Genomic DNA, 15,789 nt, shown 5'->3' with positions numbered 1-15,789 from the left:
TGACTTGAAGATTTCTGTTTTTTGGTATAGCCTTTTAAATATTCGAAATAGACTTTTTGAAGAAAAAGGATGACAAAGATGGAAAACGACAAGAAAGAAGGTAGTGGAACACGTAATTTTTGTATTCGATAAAAATTCCAGTACTTAAAATCATCTTTATTCAATTCTCGCACACATAATTAACTGTTCTCCTATCGTTCTCATTACACAAACTGGCTGGAGATAAAACATTCAGAAGTGTATTCTCATCGTCATCCTGATCAATTGCCCATATTACGAATCCTCCAAGATTTTTATCTCTAGCATATTTGATTTTCTCCTCCAAACTTCTCTCGTTTTCAAATCCCAAAAACGTTTTTGTCTCCTCAATCCAAATGTACGAGCTCTTTGACTTGTCATGCCACAAAGAAGAACTCTTATTCCATCCATCTCCTTCTAATTCTCTCCATCGGACGGCATGTAGATCCGATTCAGTAGGCGTCCAAATATCTACAGAATCGTCATCCAATGATCCATTTAGATTGTGCCAGAATGTTCCATAAAATGAAATTGCCATGTTAATCCTTGTAGGTTCTCTGGTCTCGCAGACAAGATATTTCATTGTTTCTTCTATATTTTTTCCGTTTCCTCCGTATAATGGTGCCGTTGGTCCGGCCACTCCCCGATCCGAGCTGTACTGTTTGTTAAAGTAATCGTAAGTAAGCACATCAATAAAATCGGCATATTCCAAAAGTCTCTTCAAATCGTAACCATTTTTCAACTGAACTTTGAATTTCGGAGCGACTATCGAGAGGATATACGCTTCTGCTCGGTTTTTGATTTGTTCCATTTGAGACAACTTCTCTCGAAGTTCCCTAATTAGTTTCAAGTAGTACTTCTTATGTGTTTGTCCGGGAAATATCCAAAAGATTTCCACACCATCAAGGTCATGCTCATCAATTATAGAGGCGATGTCGCTGATGAGTTTCCTGAAAATACTGACTTTCAATCCACTTCAGGAACTCAACACTCACTTTCTCAACTTCGAATCTGATACAATCGGTCCAAATCTTGGAGATACCATATACCCACCAATTCCAATCATCACTTTCAGACCAGTATTCAACTTCTTCGCCATCTCTTTCAGAGTCAGAAATCTGCTCTCACCATGCTCATCCCAAAATTGTGCACTCCCATCCTCATATATCGCAGCGAATAGAAAAATGACATGAGTCAATTTTCGAAGTTGATTTTCTGTCACTTCTGGAGCTTCCCATTCTGTGTAGTATCCAACGATTCGTTTACCGCATGAAGCAGCCGACGGGAGAGTTTTTAGCAGAGTCGCATCTGAATGAGATAATATAAATTCAAAGAGTAAAGAAGTGAGTCACACTTTTGACAAATTGCTTGAATTGCCATTTAACTGGAGCTATTGTTGTGGAAGGCGCGGCTGATTGAGGTGATGAAGCTGAATCTTCCACTAAATACCACAACAAACTGGACAATCCTAATGCAATTATTCCACAAATGGCAAGAATAGATAAAGCTATCAGTGCTCTTTTCAAATATCTCTTCAAGATATTCCGATCAGAAGAATATCTAGTCCGATCAGAGAACATCAATCAATATCAAAGAGAAAAGTTAGTTTGATGAATTGGAGAAAAAATACAACTACAACGTGATAGAACCTGTCATTTCAAATAAATCAGATAATTTCCCAAGTGTAAAGTTCTGAAGTATTTCAAAAAGAAAAAAATGAAATCATTAAAATGTCTTCATATTGCAATAGACGGGGAAATGTATCCAGTTCTCTGAGCAAGCAGCTCAATGCTTGTGATGAATGGAGTTGCAGGAGCGGAGATGATAGTTCTCAGTTGATTTGTCTGGAATTTAGAATATTTTCAATGTTTTATTTATTCATGCTCCTACCAGTTGAATGCATTGCCATATTGAATGCAGCCGGTGCAGGCATCTCACTGAAATCGACAGCAATCGGGTGGAATTCTGCGAGATGCATCAGGCACTCATTTGAATCAATTATCTTCACAATATTCGAATTGCTGCATTCCAACCCAATCACTTTGTCATCTGGAATCCCGAGCTCATCCTGAAGATGCTCCACGTAAGCAACATGATCGAAACTGCTACCGATAGTTTTTGCAGTGAGCTCGGATCCAGGTGCTTGGTCGAGTTGTTGGAGTCCGTTGAGCACATCGCAAGGCTGGAATCCATCAGCCATAGTGACATCAGTTTCAGACATGAGAGCAGTATATTCGGAGAGAGTTGGAGCATTCATGGTAACATTGGTTTGGGATGGAGGGACGGAATAGACAGAACAGTCGAGCACTTTGTCCACTGAAATTTGAAATGTTTCCAATTTTTCAAATTTGTTAAACTCACAATCTTGGCATCTCTTGAACTTCTTATTCATTGTCACATTGGTCTCAGATTTCGGTTGCGAATACACCGATACATTGAAATGGTTCACCGCCTCACATGGCTGAAACGGATCGCTGATTGTCACATTTGTCTCCGATTTCGGAACAGAATAGATCGATACTTCGGCATCTGAAAACTCTCAATTCTCATGAGTACAAATAAAAAAAGAGCACTCACGATCATCTGTAACCTCATTGACCGCAATCATTTCTCTCGCCAATACTTCGTTAATTGAGCAATTAGTCTCCGATGGCTGAGCCGAGTACACCGAGCACATTCCATCTTGATCCATGTGGTTGTCGAGTGAGGAAGCCATGGCTAACCAAATCAAATGAGAAGATTGTTTATTCCCAGATGAGGGGAAACAATAGCAATGAACTATCTCACGTGGGAAAGGAAAAGAAAGGAAAAACGAATTAGGGCGGGAAAAAATAGACGGTAAATGTCACGGAATCTTTCCATTATGCCACGTATCTCACAGATTCTGCTAATCATTTCGTTTGACGTGAAGCGATGGCAACTACCGTAGTTTTGACGAGACCGCGTCAGGCGGAAGAGGAAGAAGAAGTCCAGGAGCAACAGCAACCGGAGCAACTTGTACTCCGTCTCAGAGCACCACGTGAATATCCACGTGTCACGTGGGGAGCTGGCGTTGTAGGTGAGAACATTTAAGATATGGAAAAAAACTTCACTGTGAAATTTCAGACAACGAACATATGGGTCGTCTGAAATCCAACTGCTGCTGTATCTACACCCCACCTCGTCGCTGGGATGATCCATCGACGTGGGAACCAGAAGAGCACGAGACAGAACACTGTAGAGGGCACACTCTTCCTGAGAAAAAGAAGAAACCAGAGGGAGAAGGAAATGACGATGAGAATAAAGAGAATGAGAAACCAAAGAAAGAGGAAGAAAATCATGGATGTGGATGTGATCATTGCTGAAATTGAGCTCAATGTCATTTTGCGAAGGAGTAGTTTTCGATAAATAAATTAGTTAGATTTCAAGGAATTATTAACACAATTACTTTATTTTATTTTTTATCCAAACAGTCCCAATCCCAAATCAGAATTTCTCCATATCATTCAATCTCCATTTCTGGAATCTCTTAGGTCCATTCTTCTCAATTGCACCCACTGGATCATATTTCAAAGTGTAGTTGATAACAGCCTGGTTACGGTATTGTCCTTGAGTTTGAAGCATTCTGTTGGCTCGATGATGGAGTAGGTTGACTTTAGCAACAGCGCTGTGGAACAAACGGAAGTCTTTTTGAGTGTCGGCAATTGATACAGGGGAAAAGTCTTTTGGTTCGAGAAGACCCAGACGGCGTTTGGTCTGAAATTCCAAATCTCTTGAGATCATGAACACCACAAGCAATTCATTACCTTATACTTGATGTGATCGATGATCTCATAGTCATTAGTCTGTTTTTCACTGTCATTACGAATCTCTTCAAACTCGAACATAATGATGGTGACATAGAGTTGAAGGACAAGTTTCGATCCGACTATCATGTAGATCATGATGACAACGAATGCTGAAAATAAATAAGTTATTGAGTTCTACAAAAACTCCAAACCGAATTTAGAAATCGGTTGAATTGAAACAACATCAAGTTTTCCGAGCATTCCAGCCAGAGCAGTTTGGAAAGTGGAGAGTAAGCTTCGGTATCTTAATTAAAGAAATTGAATGACGAAACATCCCAAATCACTACTCCTCACCCTCCCATTTTGTTACCAAGAACACAATACAAGACGGCGTTGAATGTCATACAGAAGAACAAAAATGCTATTCCGAACGACACAATTGCACTCAAAGCGTTATCCAAAGTAGCTGCCAAAACTCCGATTCTTCTGTTGAATCTGAGGATTCGAATCATTTTACAAGAAGTCAAGAAGACTGCTCCAGCAAGACAATAACTGAAAACTATTTCCCAGTTTCGTTGAATCGTCAAGTTGATGTATGAGTTTCCGTTGTTTGCATTGAAATCATCCATTGCCTCTTTGATATATTTTTGACGGAGAGTGTAGGCAACAACTGATGCAACTGCGAGTCCTCCACACACTAGATCCATGAATTGCCAGGGAGAGAATTCACTGGAAATAAGGGAACATTAATGAGCCTCTTTTTAATAAAACCGACCCCAGCACCAACTGATAAACTATTCTCAATGGATTCCTTGTTGGTTTCAAATTGGTTATCACTTTATATCTTCCATAAATGTAGAATATAATCTCCTTGGCAAAAATGAGAACCGAGAAGAAGATATACAGCATCTCATAATACTTGACAGCAGTACCATCGGATCCTTCTGACTTGATGAGTCTCACACATTCCACCCAACTATTCGGCAGATATATTCCCGATTTCGGGATTTCCACGAGTAATTGAACAACCGAAAAGTAGTTTATCTGAGCATTATACGCGGAGAATTCAATGATGACTGCTCGAGTACTATCATCAATCCATCGTTCTGCATCCAATTTGTTGAAGAGTGCAATGATTTCTGCTTGAGTTCCAGACATACTAACAGTGTATCCTCCACCACCATAACTTCCCAAAAATCCTGACACAGTTCCAGTTGCCAACTCCTTAGCGGTCTTGTAGGTGTATTCATCTGCAGCGTCAGTTCCATTTTCACTTTCAACAGCTGTCCATCCAGGTTGCATGTAGAGTGTTGTTTCTTCATTACTAAAAAAGAAATATGCATGTATGTTTCTTCAGCTAGACTCACTCTTTTGTCAATTCCTCTCCACAATTATCAATATAGTTCTTGAACTGTTTCACCACTTCGCACTGCGCACTTTTCTTCGTTCGAACCTGCCGTATTGTTCCTATTCCCATACTCCTCGATACCTTGTCATTCAGATACGCTCTCATTCCATACGCCGGATTTCCATCGTACCAAGAAGCCAAAAGAGCAGTCGCCAGTGATTCTCTCGCCCAATCCCAGAAGTCATCAGCGTGTTGGATTGACATGAAAGTGTTGTCTCCGTAGTTCGTTTGAGGGATGTTAAGAATTGTACTCATCTGGAAAGGCTTTGGTTGTGATACAGTGCTCCAGAGACATTTAAACTTACCTGTAATTGATAGTAGTATCCATTACGATCTTTGCAATAGAAAGTGAGCATAACCATAATGTACAGAGAGGCAAAGAAGCACAACATGTCACGAATAGTGATAAATAACTGCTCGTCTCTCATCTTCCTGTTTTCCGTATCTCGGAGTTTTGTAACATCGGCGATTTCGGTTCCAAGTCCTTTTTCAATCTTTCCGTATGGATTTCCTAGAACAAAATGATTTTATTGAATGCTGAAAGCCTTCACTTACTCTGGAATGTCTCCGCTGGTTTCACTCTCAAGAATGCTTCCTCCAACTTGTTGATTATTTTGTGGCTCTTGCTTGTTTTCAGAATTATAAATGCCCAAATGATTCCTTTCAATGGCTCGAACACCACAGCCCAAACAATCAAACTGATCAAAAATCGAATGTAGAAAGCATTGGCAAAGTCATCCATCAAACTCATTCCACAACCAGCAACGTACAGTAATCCAATGAGACACGGGAACGTGATGAAGGCACGAAGAAGTCCAGCAGCATAAACCGTCCATGAACCGGATGGATCTCTGAATCCAGGCTCCTCTCTTTGTCTTTTCTTGTAATAGAAATGTTCACGATGCGAACGAGATTTGCAGCACAACAAAATAGGAATCGAGCTGACGATGGTGATCAACAATGCAAAACAAATTCCGAAAATGATATCTTTTAAAGTGAAAGTGAATTCCGAAATACTCTTTGAGTCAGTGATGATCGAGTTATCATTTCGGAGAATCACAATACTCAGCACGTTAACCACAACAAGCGAGAAGATGATAGCAGACGCATAATCCTGTCGGGTCACTCTATCTCTTAACCGATTTCCTCCTCCGGTGAACATTGCGAACCAAGAAATCGTTTGAGCCAGCATATGCATACTCATCGATTCATCCAACATCTTTCTCTTATAATCAACTCTAGCCAACCGTTCAGTCTCTCCATCTCCATTTTTTGTTCCAAGCCAGTTGTTGAATGGGAAGTAGTAGATTTCTTGAGTTTGCAGATCCTTCACAATGATTCGGTTGCAATACCAAGACTCTCTGTGGTCGAGTCCAGCGTCATCGATCCAAATTCTCATGTATTCAAGTTCTCCAAGAGGGCTGAAATTGAAAATTATAGGTTAGTGTTGTTCCGAAGGAAAAAGAAACTCACAAAGCAGTAGTCATTACAAATCGATCAGTCGTTCCCCACGAAAACGGGTACTCCCAATCTCCATCTTCCTCTGATTTGAACGATCGGAATATTTGATCTCCCTCGTTTCCAGACAAATTAAAACAAATGGTACTGTCAGTTGTTGCGAACATTCTATACCCAGTCTCAACAGCAATCACATACATATATCCATCATGAGGTTCGTTGTCAGATAGGAATCGAAGTCTTCCTCTGGATGGATCCTTCTTTGCAGAAATGATTGCAGTGATGATGAGACATCCATAAAGAATGAACAAGAAGATGGCAGTAATCATCACTTTCACATTTTTCTCTATTTCGTTCACTGAATACTTGTAAGAAAAATCAGCATCAATAGTCGGATTGAAAGCTCCAACAGAGAAAAGCGTCAAGTGATCCGTGGTGCAATTCACAAACTGCATTCCTTTTCCATCAGTAGGAGTCATTCCTCCTGAATTGAACACGTCCGTGGAGTTAAGATAGAAGTAGCATCCTTTGCTGATTGCAGTTATCTGGTAATCCATTTGAACTGCTCTTGCAAATGACCATTGTTTCGATTCAAACTCTCCATAGTTAACGATATCCGTACTATTTGCACTGGCAGTTGACGTATTTCTTTTTCCGATTCCAATGTAGAACAATCCAGTGTTATTGATCAAGTTTCCAGCACTCACAAAGTAATTGCTCGTCGTGTTCAATGAGTTCAAGTCGAACAACCATTCATGATTCGAATTCAGTGGTCCCGGAAGACTTTGGAAAGACGAAAACATGTAGGTGTCATCATTATTTAGAATAACGTAGTCTTGAGAAGCAATGATTTCCAATTGAAGAGAATTATTCCAGTTGGTTGTTCGGAATGCGTGGAGATCCAAGATCTGGTAGCTGGCAAAGTCTCCTTGTTGCATCAGAGTCAACACGGCGTCGTCGTCACTTCCTCGTCCGCTGAGAGTAATTGGAGATGTTGCTTCAGAGATTCTAAAAATTGTAAGTGCATTCGTAAGACTTATAACTAGAAACCAACGTCAGAGTGTTCTGATTCTCATCCTTGACATGTGCTTCAAGCGCTCCCGATGTGATCAACATGTCGAAATTGTCCACATATGTTCTTGGATTTGTGCTGTAGCAGACCATTCCAAGTTGTATCAGAGTTGAATCCGTGATCTCTGCATTGTTCAAGGAAGATGCAGGTGTCGGTAGAGTGATATCCCATTCATCACAAGATTGAACCTTTCCAACAATATTTGAAGCATCGTCAATGACAATCACCATTCCAGTGCCATCCACGTAGTTCTAAAATGATTCTGAAAAATACGAACACGAAATAGTTTTTAGTTACCGAATAATCATAAGGCAAGTTTCCAGTCGCAATTGCTCTTGCTGCCAAGGTGTTCTCCAAAGTGTCCAGTGTACTTGCCAATTGATTTGCCAATGTCTTCGCAATGTTCTTCTGAATCATCTTCGTCACATAGGCCGCCCATTCCTCTTGAGTCATCTCTTCCACGTATACAATGTTGTCTGGATCACTTGGTAGCACATTGTAGAGGTCATCATAATTGTCAGTGGCATATTTCAAGTTTGCAGCAAGATCAGAAGAAAGTGGATTGTCAAGAGCAACTTTCAAAGCAGAAGTTAGAGAACTGGCGATGGAGAGAAGAGAATTAGAGGTCTGAAAACATTGAAATGAAGTTTATAACTCTGGTACACTTTGGTACATCATTGATCTGTGCATCTGTCATTGTCATTCCATTGTTCTCCAGAAACTCTTGAGTGTTGCCGAGGATGGTGGCAATTTGTTGTTGAGACTCTTGATTCATCAAACTTTGAGGGACGATATCTGAAAAATATCAAATGAAAAGATATTCTGTAAACTATTATTACCAATTTTAGTTCCCGAAACATCTCCTTCCGTAGTAATCTGTCCATTCTGTATCACATATCCATTCGTTCCATTTCTAATAATCAATCCTCCATCGATCTTCATTTTTTGAGTGTCAGAGAACTCCATCATGGTTCTAAATGAATATATTATCTTCGAATCCTATCAATAAGACTCACGTTGTGTGACCTTGAGATCCTGAAGTGTATGTTCCTGCGGTGATTTGAATACCGTATCCTCCGAGAGCCAACGAGACAACATTGTAGGTTGGAGAGCTGATGACCAGAGTAGAAACCGAACTTTGAAGGTAAATGGCAGTGGTATCAGCATAGAAACTGTATCCAGTCACATCGATGGATGAGGATTTGGCGAAGAACAGCTGAAAACCTGACTCTCATTTGAATTACAATCACGTCTTCATACCGTTCCAGAAATCGGAATAACAGTTTTAGAAGAAATAGCTGTTTGTAAATCTGCTTTACTGTAACTCGTTGTTGGAGAGAGTGTAGAGATAGAGACAGTTTGAGAGAGAGCTGAAACTTCCGGGAGGGAAGTGTCTTGAGGTGAGAAGACAAGTCTCATGGTGTAACTTCCGGCAGCTGAGAAGACAAGAGGAGAAGAGGTTTTGTTGAAGATATCCAGATTCACATCTGGAATTTAGATGTGAGAAATGAGATTCTCAAAAATATGACTCACTTTCAATCACAATCGGCATCTGAATCATTTTTTGCATTGTACTCGTCGAAGATCCATCTCCAGGAACAATTGTAAAACCACCAGCATTATAAGAGAAAATAGCATCAGCTGTATCGACTTCAACGAATTTCGCAGTTCCATTGGTACATGTGATAGTATAAGTCACTCCTCCATAGGTTGCAGCCACAACTAATCCCTGTGCAGATACTGATTGAGTTGATTGAAGTTTGACCATCGTTCCGGCTTCCATCTGAAAACTTTTGATATTTGAATCCTTTGAGCTTGTGGACGTACCAATAACGAGAACTGAACATTAGAAACTGGAACATAAAACGACATAGATGTATTCTTCTGGTTAGTTGTTCCAACTGTTGTATTATCATAGCTGACATTCCACGCAGTCACATACATATCATTATAACTGTACTCTCCCGATTGAACATCTCCAACTCCAGTCAGTGTTGCCATTATATTTCCAGATACAAGTGATCTTTTGTTCTCAATCTTGTCTTGATCCACCGATACAGTTCTTCCGTTTTTGTTGTAAGATCCTTGAACTCCAATGGCAGCAGCGAGCATTGTATTGGCCTGTGAAACAGATAAAGAAGTAACTACAGAGAAGAAAGAAAACTCACCGAAACAGTATCACCGGTCTCCTGTTTGTAAGATGCTCTTGTGTCTCCGGTCAAGTAGATTGTGGATCCGTAAATACTCAGCTAAAACTTTTTTGATTATTTTCCATTTCATTTACTAACTTACCGTGCATCTAGGAGACACCAACGTGTATCCATTTGCAAGAACATATCCAAAAATGACCGCATATGTACCATCTGTTGACTTCGTACTCGAAACTCCCAAGGTGTAAACCGTACTTCCTTTCAATGCCAAATCCAAAGAAGACAACACAGAATTCATTGATTGAGCGGATGTCATGTTCACGTTTGCCAGTTTTGTGATCACTTTTGTCATCTCTGCTGCCAAATCTGAATTCGTCGTTGCAATGTTTTCTTGGAGTGTTTTCAGCACATCAACACTTGACATGTTTCCAACTCCAGGAATTTTCAGAGTGTTTGCCAGTAGACTTTGAGCGACTTCAACAAGATCAGAAGTAGGCAATGTTGAGATTTGATTGAGAAGTGAACTAGTCGTATTCAAAGATCCTCCAGCTGCAGATCCATCAACAATTCCAGCAAGTTGGCTCAAAACATCAGCTTTTTGAGCATCGATCAGAGCTTGATCAGCTGCAGAGATTGGAGTGACAGTTGAAAGAACACCACGAGTTCTTGTTGTTTTCGTGGATCCTTGAGTCGTAGTGGTGGGGCCTGAGTAGACGGTCGAGGCGGAAGAATTAGAAGAGCCAGATCCTGAACCAGGTCCACCTGTAGTAGATCCTTGAGATCCATCTCCTCCAGAGGAAGACGATAAAGTTGTCGATGATTTGGACGAGCCATCATGATCTCCTATTCCTCCGGACCCTGATCCACCTGATCCAGTAGCCGATGTCGTTCCTGACCCTGACCCTCCAGCCGAACCATTTCCAGAAGTTGAGATACCAGTCCCTCCAGTCGCTCCAGTTCCACTGGTACCATCAGATCCTGATGATCCTCCGGAACCATCTCCTGTAGTTGTTCCAGCTCCTGAACCGGAACCGATTCCTGACGTTGTTCCTGATCCTGATCCTACTCCACTTGAACTTGATGTGGTGACTCCCGATCCAGATCCATCTCCTGAAGTTGTTGCACCGGATCCTGCTCCTGATTCCGAGTCCGTCCCGGAAGTGGTTACAGATCCAGTTCCACTTCCAGATGGATCAACTGTCGTGCTACCTCCTGACAAATTTCCAGAACTGCTTGAAGATCCTGATCCAGTTCCAGATCCACTCGTTGTTCCAGATCCGGTGTCACTAGTAGTTTCAGATCCATCAGATGCTACTGTAGATCCAGTTCCACCAGTACCACCGTTTGAATCAGAATCAGATGAGTCATCCGTAGAATCTGTTGGCACGTATTCTGAAATTTCAAACCATGTTAATGAACACTAATAAAACGATTCCTACCCGCCGTGGTAGTTGGCAAAACTACAATCATCTTGAAAATATGACTTGCAGATTCAGAAGTCACTCGATTGGTAACATTTATCAAGAACTCATAAGTTCCAGATCCTGGTACAAAACCGCTGAATGGATCGAATAGGATTGCTGACGAGTAGGATCCCATTTTTCCGGCTGAAAAAAAAAACAATTTACCAGTTGAAAATATAGTAAATAACTTACTTTCTGTTAGACAGTTGCTCTCTTTGATTGCCACAAACGGTTGAGTTGAATCATTTCGGCACTGATACGAAATTTGTGTCTGAAACTCATACAATGATCATTCACTTCAATATTTCTAAAACAGACGTTCATAACTTCTGGATTCTTGTTTGGCACTGGTGTGATGTTGAGTGGAGCTTCAGAATAATAAATCATCTCTTCCCATGAGAGTCCTGCAAGAGCAAAATCGTAGGGGACAGCCGTTGTTGCATCAGGATCCACTGTAGTACTCTCAGATGAACCACCATCTACAGAAGAAGTAGAGCTTGAATCGGAAGAATCGGAAGAATCGGAAGAATCAGAAGTAGTTGTCGAGTCACCAGATGAATCTGATAACCTTGAGGAAGCTGAGTCATCTGAAGTGGTGGTGCTGTCAGATCCATCGGAGGTTGTTGTCGAAGTTCCATCTCCACTGTCCGTCGTTGTTTCAGTTTCAGAAGACGTGGATTTGCTTGCAGATGACGTGGGTGTAGATTCAGAATCCGTTGATGACACTTCAGTACTTGTTGTTGATGATGATGATGTTGTGCTCGTGACATCTTCGGTACTCGACGTTTCTCCAACAACATTCAATGTAAAAATATGACTGACCATCTGGTTTGTGAGAGTGTTTGTCATATTAATCCTGAATTCATAAGTGCCCAAACCAACGAGAAAATCTGAAACGGGTGCCAAACTGATGTCCGTGACAAATGTAGCCATTTTAACCATTGGCTGATCTGAAATTAAAATAAAACACATATGGAAAATGAGAACAAGGTATTTACCTTGGTTCAAGCAAGTTGAATTTTTCAACGTTACAAATTCTTCACCGCTATTGCTTCTGCACTCGAATGCCACTTTTTTCTAAAGATTTGAATTGAAATTCTCAAAGTAAAATGTTTCAATTAACTCACATATAAAGGATCCAATGTAGTTGTCGGTTCTGGACTGATAGCAACTGTATCCGTTAAGTGCACGGTTTCATTCCACTTTAACACGGTCTCATTCTTCAATATAAAGTCAAAGACTGTGCTTGGATCTTCGGTAGATGTTGATCCACCACTTGAATCTGTAGTTGATAGAGAACTGGAATCAGAAGTAGAGTCAGCGTCAGAATCAGAAGTCGTTGTTGAAGAGGTATCTGATGAAGTTGTGGGAGTTGTAGTTGAAGTTCCTTCCGATAACGTGGTTGTGCCTTTTGATGACGTCGAACTGGCAGTTGTAGTGCTAGAAATCACAGGAGACGTCGTAGTGTCTTTTGATGTTGTAGGTGTTGTAGACGACTGTTGGCTAGTGGTTGAAGTCACTGAAGAGGTCGACAAAGTTGAAGAGGACGTCGAAGTTCCAGAAGATGTTGTGCTGGTTTCAGAAGCTATGGTGGTGGCGAGTATTTTCACGATAGCATAGGTCTTATACTCAGTCCCAGTGATGGTAGCTTCAAATGTGTATTCTCCTGGTCCAATGAAGAAATTGGCGGATATTGTTTTTCCTAGCGGAGGAAAGTCTCCACTGGCTTAAAAACCAAATTAAAGTACAAGTTTCTAAAAAAAAAAGAACTTCAATTACCTTTTGTGAAACAGGCTCCCGCTGTAGTAGTATCCTGGTATGCACCGTCACCAACTTTGCATTGAACATTTATGGTGAACTGAAGTATCTTACTTTAACAAATATTTTAGATCAAACAAACCCTATCAGTGCCATTTAAAGTGAGATCAACTATTTCTCCTTCTGAGTAAAAGACAGTGGTTTCATTAACGTTGAAACGGAAATTAGTTTTCACCGGATCCACTGTAGTTGATGAACTCGATCCAGATGTTGTCACTGTGGAAGTGGAGGATTGACTTGTGGTTGGTGTTGTTACAGTGGTCGAAGGAGATGTTGTAGAAGTGACAGTAGTATCCTTAGAAGTTGTAGAAGACACTGACGTTGTCGCAGTTGACGTGGAAGGAGTACGTGTAGAGCCAGTTGTTACAGGAGTTGACGTAGAGGCTGTTGATGACGTCACTGTCGAAGAAGGTGTTGATGAAGATGTTGATGCGGTAGATGTTGTGACTGTCGAAGAAGTACTTGAAGAGGTGGTGCTAGTCGAGGCAGAAGGAGTTGTTACAGTTGTCGTTGGTGTGGTCACAGTAGTTGATGTGGTTGGCAACGTAGTCGATGTAGAAGCAGTTGACGTGGTGAGAGTGGTTGATGGAAGTGTGGTCGTTACAGTAGAAGATGCTGGAGTTGAAGTTGTTTCAGTAGTTGTTACAGTACTGGAAGATGGCTCAGTTGTCGTGGATGTCAGGGTGGTTGTTACAGTTGTAGACGTTGTGGTTTCATCGAGATAAGAGCAAATGGCATTGGCAGGAAGGGGGGTGACTGTGGCTGAAATGGAAAGATTTTATTTCGATATGGAACGGTTTTCACTTTTGCGCCTAAATTAAATTTTTTGAAGACTTAGATTAACAGAAGTTCTGTGAAGCCCAAAAGTAAAAACCTGTTGGCTCAGTTCTGAATAGCTGCAATATGATTAGATTCATACTGATAATGATATTTTCTTTCAGGCCTGTGATATGTATTTCCGAAACTTACTGGTAGGTACTGTGGTAGTGGGTGAAGTAGTCGTCGTAATTTTAGTGGAAGTGCTCGGAGTGGTTGCCGTACTGCTGCTAGACGACGTGGCTTTTGAAGTGCTAGAACTTGGTGTAGTGACGGGAGTTGTGCTAGAAGAAGCTGTCGAAGTAGTGAGTGTTGATGTTGATAGAGTGCTAGATGATGTGGATAAAGAAGTCGTGGAAGTTGGTGTAGTCGAGCTGCTACTCGAGCTGGCAGTTGACGTGGAAGCGGTCGAAGTGGAAGCAGTCGACGTGGGGGCAGTTGATGTGCTGAGTGTACTTGTGCTTCCTGAAGTGGTTACCGTACTTGTACTTGTTGGAGTCGTAGTGACTGTAGACGAGGAAGTGACTGTAGATGTCATTGTAGTAGTACTCGGAGTTGTAGTGGAGGTTGACGTGGATTCCAGAGTATAGTCGCACACATTTTTATCCTGCTAAAAAGTGATAATAAAAATGACTTATTAGATGCTTTGCTTACAGGTTCCTCTCTCTTGCTTCTTCTCCTCGCCATCATCGAACTTGAACTTTTCAAGCTGAACTGTTTTGCTTTGACTCCCTTCATAACCTGTCCATCATAATACATTCCTTCATCATTACTTATTGCAACGCTTCTCTCCGGATGATCTAAAAATAATCTCATATTGAGTTTATGTAGTCTGAACGCCTACATGGCCTTTTGCACATTCTCCTCCCATCCTCCATCTCGATGTCTCCACTCTCACACGACGGATCGTATCCGAGCAACGAGATCTCGTTCCCGCCGACTTGGAGCCACCAGAGAGAGCCGTCGCATCGATCGAGTCCGTCTTCTGGAAATGAAGGAATATGAGATTTACTTTCAGAATATAAGATGTACCGTAGCAAGCCTCATATCTGGTTTCAACTGCAATCGTAACCTCATCGGTGTCCATTATTTCAGTTAATGGAATCCACGTGGAGTTCAAGTAAAGACCAACAAGTCTGACCTCGGCTTGAACACAGTTATGAATCTGAAAGTCGCATTCCTAGTCTAGATGTTAATTCCTGATCTAACAAACCAGTTCCAGACTTGAAATCTCAGTCAACTTATTCTCAATCGGCAATCTATTCAAACCGCATCCCAACTTGATTTGAACAACACCTCTGGAGTTTCTTGGAACACCACTGATAGTTGTATCATCATCTGACAATCGGAACGTGGCAAATCCTTTTCTTAACTGGTATTGTAGAGCATTAGTTAGAATCTTGAAATCAAAAACTTATACAGAAAACCTTTTAAAATTTATACCGCTGTTAGAGCGATCCACCAGAGGAAAGAGCCAAGCTTTCCCATCTGGAATTCAACGTTAGATCTTTGTCAGTAGAGAAAATTCGATAAGATTCTGAAAAAATACAAAAGAATTTAGAGGAATTCGGAGGTTTGGAAAAATGGAAAGAGTGAAATGAAGTTGTTGAAAAGCGGGATGGCGAGCCGAATCGGAGGCGCATATCCAGGCGACGCGACATTAACGGTGACTCAGTGTCATGGAGATTCGAGAAGTTTCGGAGAGAAAGAAAGAAGGTGACGTGGATTTAAAAACAAAAATATACATAAAGAAGTTTCTTGGAATTAAATACAAAAGAAAAATAATTGAAAAGCAATTAGAAATCACTCGAAACCTAAG

The 15,789-nt window shown here is 41.0% G+C and overlaps 3 protein-coding genes across 3 annotated transcripts; 1 reads left to right on the top strand and 2 right to left on the bottom strand.

Annotated features, from left to right (window-relative positions):
- Window positions 1-160: 160 nt before the first annotated feature.
- GCK72_005156 (uncharacterized protein) lies at window positions 161-1,598 on the bottom strand (the record flags this gene model as incomplete). Its single annotated transcript, XM_053725060.1, has 3 exons — window positions 161-968; window positions 1,014-1,326; window positions 1,373-1,598. 3 exons carry the CDS (start codon window positions 1,596-1,598, stop codon window positions 161-163), a joined length of 1,347 nt encoding a protein of 448 aa, XP_053589254.1.
- A 205-nt stretch (window positions 1,599-1,803) lies between these two features.
- GCK72_005155 (uncharacterized protein) lies at window positions 1,804-2,734 on the bottom strand (the record flags this gene model as incomplete). The annotated part of the gene is made up of 4 exons (XM_003117331.2): window positions 1,804-1,862; window positions 1,909-2,334; window positions 2,380-2,547; window positions 2,596-2,734. 4 exons carry the CDS (start codon window positions 2,732-2,734, stop codon window positions 1,804-1,806), a joined length of 792 nt encoding a protein of 263 aa, XP_003117379.2.
- Window positions 2,735-2,931: 197 nt separating this feature from the next.
- Window positions 2,932-3,362, top strand: GCK72_005154 (uncharacterized protein; the record flags this gene model as incomplete). The annotated part of the gene is made up of 2 exons (XM_003117426.2): window positions 2,932-3,076; window positions 3,124-3,362. The coding sequence occupies 2 exons, from the start codon at window positions 2,932-2,934 to the stop codon at window positions 3,360-3,362; spliced, it is 384 nt and encodes a 127-aa protein (XP_003117474.2).
- Between the last annotated feature and the right edge of the window lie 12,427 nt (window positions 3,363-15,789).

Source organism: Caenorhabditis remanei, chromosome II (genome assembly GCF_010183535.1).
Source record: "Caenorhabditis remanei strain PX506 chromosome II, whole genome shotgun sequence".
NCBI lineage: Eukaryota > Metazoa > Nematoda > Chromadorea > Rhabditida > Rhabditidae > Caenorhabditis > Caenorhabditis remanei.
Note: the sequence above shows the minus strand (reverse complement) of the source record. Positions and strands in the feature narration are given on the sequence as shown.